Below are 6,420 nucleotides of genomic sequence, written 5' to 3'. Positions count from 1 at the left end.
CCCGGTCCCCGCGGCGAGACCGGAGTCGCGTCAGAGTGGGCGGAGACAGCGCTAGCCGGAAGTGAGGTCATGAAGCCGGCGCCCTGCGCCAGCAGCCGGGCGTAGGGGGCGGGAGCTCCCGGAAGCGGAAGCGCGGGGCGCCCAGTCCGTTTTTTTTTTGGGTGATGCCGCCAAACCGGCGCCGACCGCGCCTCTGTGGCCAGGCGGGGGCAGCGCGGGCCGCCTGTGAGTTGCTGCGCGGCCGCCCTGGGGGAGGGGCCGCTGTTGCTAAGGGCGGCGGTGGCGCGTTGCTAAGGGCAGGACGGGACCGGGCCGGGCCGGGCCGGGCCGGGCCGGGCCGGGGGGAGGCGGCTGTTGCGGTGGCGGTTGCCTTCGCCCCGGGCTGCGGCCGCGCCGGCCCCGGCCCTTCCCCCTGGAGCCGCCCGTCCCCGCGGAGCGTGTCCCTGCGGCGGGAGCCGGGAAGCGGCGGGGCTGAGTGCAAAACGGGCGGGGGTCTCGGAGCGGCGGCCCCCAGGGAGGCCCGCGGGGCTGGAGGCCGCGGCGCGGTTCGCTGTGTTTATCAGCCCCCGGCCGAGCAGCCGGCGGTGCCCGGGCGGGGGTGAATTTTTATCTGCTTTCAGGCACAATCTCTTTGCTTGATTCCTTCTGGTAAACGTCTGCTTCGAGCTTCAGAAGCTTCCTTTGAGAACGGGGAGGTCCCCTTTTGGTGCTCGTAACCGTAAGGAAGTGCACTGGGGAGGGGGGGGAAGGAGATTTAGCCCGCGGTTTAATTTCTCTGGCTTATAATCTGGCGTGGCTGGAGATCGCTTGCTTCTTAGGAAGCTTGCTGTCATATAGGTGGGAAACCATGCAGAGGTGTAATAGGGAAGCGGAAGAAGGGTTGCCTTTGGTTTTGCTTCCAGTTTATAGTGAAGACATTATAAGCTGCTTAGAGGTGGTTAGGTTTCTTTTTTTTTTTTTTCCCCTGTTAGTCAGAGTTCAAATTTCTTCTGAAGAAGAAAACTGTGCCATTTTTGCTCTGCAGTTATTGTTGAAATTCATATGCCTTGGTGGCATTTGTTTCTTAGGCAACAGATGAAGGTTACCAGCTGCTGCTTTGCCTGGATTCAGGTAGTTGGTTTAAAGAGAGCGAGAGAAAGAACATTCTCTGTCAGTAATGCATCTGCGTGTGCAGTGTTTGGGGCATTTTGAATTCAATTTGCAGCTCCTTATTCTGCATTTCAAACTTGTGATCCATGCAGAACTACCATCTCTGTCTCAGGAGGTCCCCAAACTACAAATTTAGGGGGAGAATATCCAGGAGAAATATTGCTTATACCCCTGTTCACTTCTGCCTCTTCTTACCATCTTCCCTAGGCCCCCCTTCTGACTCTTCCTCAGAGAGGGGACGCTGGGACGGATAGGCCTTTGGCCAAAGCCAGTTTAACTACTCTTATGTTTTTGTTCATCTCTTTTCTCCCAGCTCTTTGTGTCAAAATTCTTACTTAGGTGCTGTTATGGCTATCTTTGTTGTAGTGTCTGCCTTTATTACCTATCAGTTTGAGTTGAGCTCTTTTTTTTCCTAGCTAATGAATCTCTTTTATCATTCCTGTTCTGGAATGAGCGTTTGTGGATGATATTTTGTCAAGGTGTCATCAATGATGAAGCTGCAAAAAAAGATTAAATAATGTCTGTGGCAAACTGAAGTTACAGTAGTAACTGAAGCTAGCGTACTTCTGCTAGCTTAATGCACTAATAGATAAATAAATGCACTTCATTCCAGTTCGTGGTTTAGGAGCAATGAAAATATAGTAGCTCAGGTGTTAGTATGTGTGAGCAATTGAAACGTATGCTTCAGGGAGTCTGAGTACTTAATCTAGCAAGCAGTGTTATCCCAGCCTTCTGAAGAAATAGCGAGATAGGTAGCAGAGGTCAGTCTGCTTCAGTACTGGAAGTTTGTTGGCCAGTGTTCAAATTTACATCTTTGTTCTCTGCTTTGCAAAACCTATTTGGGAGAAGGGTTTCTGTGTTTAAGTGCAGGACTGTAAGAACTAAGGAGTATAACTAATCTGCAGTGCTGCAGAATTCACTGAACTGCAAGGGTTGTGAAATTTGGAGGGTGTGTGGTTTTTGTTTGTTTGTGTCATTGTTTGGTTGGTTTGTTTAGCGTGTTCCAGGACAAAACCAAAAAATACCTGAAGGGATATATTATGTACACCCTGCTGCAAATTTGCTACTTCTTTTAAATAAAGAAATAATAATTGGCAGGATGACTAAGGTCCTTTCTACACTTCAAAATTTCATGTTCAGCATTTTCAAGATAAAGATCACAAATCTGTGGGACCAGTTTAGTGATAAGGACAGTGTTTTCAAGTGCTTTTGTCTTGTACTGTTGGAAAAAGCTTCTCTCCCTGCAGGTATTCCACAAGCGTTTGCATTGCCCTTTTGCATACAGATAACAAAGTGTGTATGTGTGTGTGAGAGAGAGAGTGACAGAGAGGATGAGTTGGAAGGAAAACTGCTTTTCTCTCTTCTGTTAGCTGTAGTTGAATTGCAGCCTTGTGAAAGGTCTGGCTCTGCGGGAATTACTCTTAGTGAACAGCTGGTGACCCTGTTTTATTTTCTTCCTTTAAAGCACCTGGAAGACTCCAGTAAGAATTGGAGTGTGTGTGACAAGTTAGCAGGAAAAAAAAGGAGTTGTTTTTTCCATTCCATGGATCCCTTGGGTGCTCCTTCCCAATTTGTGGATGTTGACAGTTTGCCAGGCTGGACTGATGTCTATGAGGCTAAGCAGCTGAACTCTCACCAAAACCCTGTTGAAAGAGCTCAAGTCGACGTTAGATCACCCTTTCCATACAGGAAAGACATCAATGCAAAAATAATCTTATGGTAAGTTCCGTATGACTCTAATGTCTTTGCAATCATTTCATTCCTTTATTGCAGGATCTTACTGCCTCTATAGCAATGGTCGTTGCTATAGAATAAAGCATTCAAACCCTCTTTACTTTCTTCCCAGACCTGTAATGTCTGATTCAAGAAATCTTTTCATTCACTGTAAATCTGGAAGTCTGAGATTTGCTTCACTATAGGTTATAAATTACATGTTCGCAGGCATTCTTTCATGCAGCAGATGAGCAATACTTCCTGCTCTCTGTCACATTGGATATTTAATAGTAAAACCTGATCAGTCACTTTCATACAACTTTTTGAATTTTTTTAAAATATACTTTCTGTCTACCAGCTTTTCTGATTTATTTGCTCTGCTGGCTTTATTCTTTTTCTCTGCCACTTTCACTTCTTCTTTATTTTAGATTAGTATTAGTATCTTTATTTTAGATTAGTATTTCTTTCTTTCGTATGTTTCTTGTGGCTTGTTTGGGGGATTTTATTTTTTTCTTCCCTTCTCCGTCTACATTCCCTGTGTTCCATCTCTGTTTTTCTACCAAAATCTGTTGACAAGTACAGTGTGCTGAGGTGAACTTTCTCCATCAGTTTTTCCTTCCTGTTACTCAGATTCTTTCACCTAGTCTCTGGAAGAGTAACATTCTGACAATCAATATGAAGAGAGAAGGATTTTGCAGTGACGCAGGTTCAGGGAGCAGCCCTCTTTCCTGGTTCATACATGCAGTAAATTGTGCAGGGATCTCCTGAACCTGATTAAGTAAGGAAAGAAAGAAAGAAAAAGTTAGACATCTCCTATGACTTGGTCTTGAATATAGTATATGTCTGCAATTTGAACATCATTTAAAACTCTCCCTGGGCAGGGTAATCTTTCTTTCTGCTCCCATGCTCTTTGATCCCAAAGTCTCTAACAGCTGCTGCTGTGAAAAAGAGTGGGTCAGAGTTCTGCTATTCCGTCTTCTCTCATGCATCTCCACTTTGTTTATCTTCTGCTTGTCTGATCCTTTAGCAGCAGAATGAACATAATCAAATTGTGGGTTCAGACTAGCTGCAGTGTCAGTCTAGGTGTTCAGTGGTCTGAGGACAAGCAGCAGCAAGGTACCCTGGATAGTGTGTCTGCAAACAGAAAAGACCACACTGAATAACTTCAGTGTTCAGTTTTCAAAAGTAACATACCACAAGGGCTATCCTCTTATCTCTAAGAGATAAAATGTGATTTTGGGAACATGTTATGCTCTATCAATTTCACACGCTGCTTTGTATGTTCTGTTAACAAAACTATGCCGTGTAAGACTGCAACGTTGCCTTTTCTATGGACAATGTTAAGCTACTATTGAGGCTGGGAGGTTTTAAGGAAATGAGGCATTGCATGCAATCTTTCTCTATTACTTAGAGGCAAAGGATGGTTCTGCGTGGTGAGCATGTGTCGCGAAAGGAGTGATGCACTTCCCTCGTAAGGGGGAAGCAGCACTACATTTATTACAGTAAGACAGTGACTTAACAAAGTTCAATCGTAAATAAGAATGATTTAACAAGGTTTGATTAGCAAGGTTCACTCAGTTATTTACTGCATGAAGGACAGGGTCAGATGCGTGTGCAATGGAGACCCTCCCATTGAGTCACAAGGTTCAGACTCGACCCCCTTGCTTTCTAAACTCCTTCGGAGAGGAGCCTGGGTGCAGCTGGATCCAGTCCTAGTCTCAGACTTGGTCAACGGTTTATGTCTAAGGAACTATGTGTGCAATTGGTCAGAGATATAACTCAGCAAAGTTTCGTGAAGTTCGCAAAAGTTCAGCATGCTGTTAATCACTTACTAAGGATCTGTTGTGGGTAAGGAATCTCTCCACCTCAAGGAGTGATCTTGATAGGCATCCCTGTTCAAGAGGAGGTTCTGCAGTGCAGCCCACTGCCATGGAGGAGAGCTCAATGGGCTCTGGGCTGCCCCCTATTTATGAGGGGGGAGATGATTGACTCATAGTCATATTTGCATACTAGATGGGCCTTAGTAGGCGCATGCTCAACTAGCCCCTACATATGTGCTGCTTACAGGGAGGTCAGGCTGAGGGGGAGAGAGCACATCGGGGTGGGGGGGAGGGGAGGGAAGGAGCACACCATCACAGCATGTCAGGGTACATTATGCTATATGGGTACTGGAGTGCTGTTAATGGTTTTCCTTTAACTTAGCATTGCTTGTTAGCACTTACATTGAGGATATCCTGCTTTTAATTTGACATGTAGCCTGTGATAAACTGCTTCCTTGTTTCCTCAGGAAAGGAGATGTAGCACTATTGAACTGCACAGCCATAGTAAATACCAGTAATGAGTCTCTCACAGATAAGAATCCAGTATCTGAAAGTGTCTTCATGCATGCTGGGCCTGACCTGAGGGACGAACTCCAGAAGCTCAAAGGTAAGTGTCTGGAGACTTCTTGTTGTATTGAAAAGCTGCTGTCCTTGCTTAGTACAAAGCAGCAGGATTTGGTCATGCACTGAAGTAAATGTGTAGCTTTTTCAGTATCTGGTATTAATGCAAAAGAAAGAGAGGAAGCTTTGGCTAGACTGTGGTGTGCATTTCCCCCACTTCTGTCATTCACGTTACAGATCATAGAAAACCTTAGGCAGATATTCAGGTTGCTGAGCCTTTACTTTGTGTGTGATACAATAATTCCTATTGTTATCTGAAGCTAGTCAAAGTAGTTCGCTTATCAGAGCTTTTACTGTAGGAACCAGTCTTGTACAGCTTCAGTTTGCTCCTGTGTTCTGTTCAGTGTGTATACATTTGGCAAGTGGGAGACAGGAACTAAAGTTCACTGTTGTAGAAATTAAGTGGATTCTAATATATACTTTGTATATCTTCTCTCAACCTGTTAATATGCAGCCCAGGAAACAATGGCAATAGCAGATGGACTGATAAAAGTCTAAATAAAGTCTTAGTGAGCTCTTACATTGTTCAGTTCACTTGCCTATTTCACATCACAAATGATTTTATTGCAATGGCACAAGAGCAGCCCTAACAGAAGGCTATCCTGGGAAAAGAGACTTATGAGGTTTGCTTTACCTAGGTTCTTTGTTAACAGGGTTTATGGCTGATAACAAGATTTACAAATAATCAGCTTTATTTTCAGTGCCTGGTAGATGAAAAGAAGTGTTTTCTTATTTTGTGTATGAGGAACCAAAAGCTTGTAGTTATCCAAGGTCATACAGAAGTCTGATATAGTTTGCAGTTAAGTTCAGATCTCTAGTAACTAGGGTACTGAGCTGAATTTCAAGGCCAAACTGATCCCTGATTAGTACTGATGACTCTCTTAGGTAACATATCTCTATCTCCTTGTCATGTAGTAACAAAATAGATAGAAGGCCCATAATGTTTATGACACAAATTATCAGTAGCTTACACTGCGATAGGAGGGACATCCTCATTTTTTGTAAAATTTCTATTGATGGATTCAGCTTGCCTCTTGTGAGTAACCTGGAAGTAAAGCAGGAGGAAGAGTAATGTTGCAAAGGAGAGGGAGAAGTTCCGTGTACATCCCTCGGACAG

The 6,420-nt window shown here is 44.6% G+C and overlaps 1 protein-coding gene across 4 annotated transcripts in view; it reads left to right on the top strand.

Moving 5' to 3' along the window:
• The first annotated feature begins 113 nt into the window (after positions 1–113).
• GDAP2 (ganglioside induced differentiation associated protein 2) overlaps positions 114–6,420 on the top strand; it is a 34,655-nt gene continuing 28,348 nt past the window's right edge. Inside the window, exons 1-4 of one of the 4 annotated variants that reach the window (XM_013958155.2) lie at positions 361–648; positions 1,068–1,110; positions 2,615–2,868; positions 5,150–5,289. In XM_013958155.2, coding sequence (XP_013813609.1) covers positions 1,075–1,110; positions 2,615–2,868; positions 5,150–5,289 — 430 coding nt within the window. In that variant the 5' untranslated portion in view covers positions 361–648; positions 1,068–1,074. Of the gene's footprint in view, positions 226–360; positions 719–742; positions 1,111–2,614; positions 2,869–5,149; positions 5,290–6,420 lie in introns of those variants that run through there. The other 3 variants (XM_013958157.2, XM_013958156.2, XM_013958153.2) reach the window with 3 other exon arrangements.

This window comes from Apteryx mantelli, chromosome 1 (assembly GCF_036417845.1).
Source record: "Apteryx mantelli isolate bAptMan1 chromosome 1, bAptMan1.hap1, whole genome shotgun sequence".
Taxonomy (NCBI): domain Eukaryota; kingdom Metazoa; phylum Chordata; class Aves; order Apterygiformes; family Apterygidae; genus Apteryx; species Apteryx mantelli.
The sequence above is the reverse complement of the archived record's forward strand: the minus strand, read 5'-3'. Positions and strand labels throughout refer to the sequence as shown.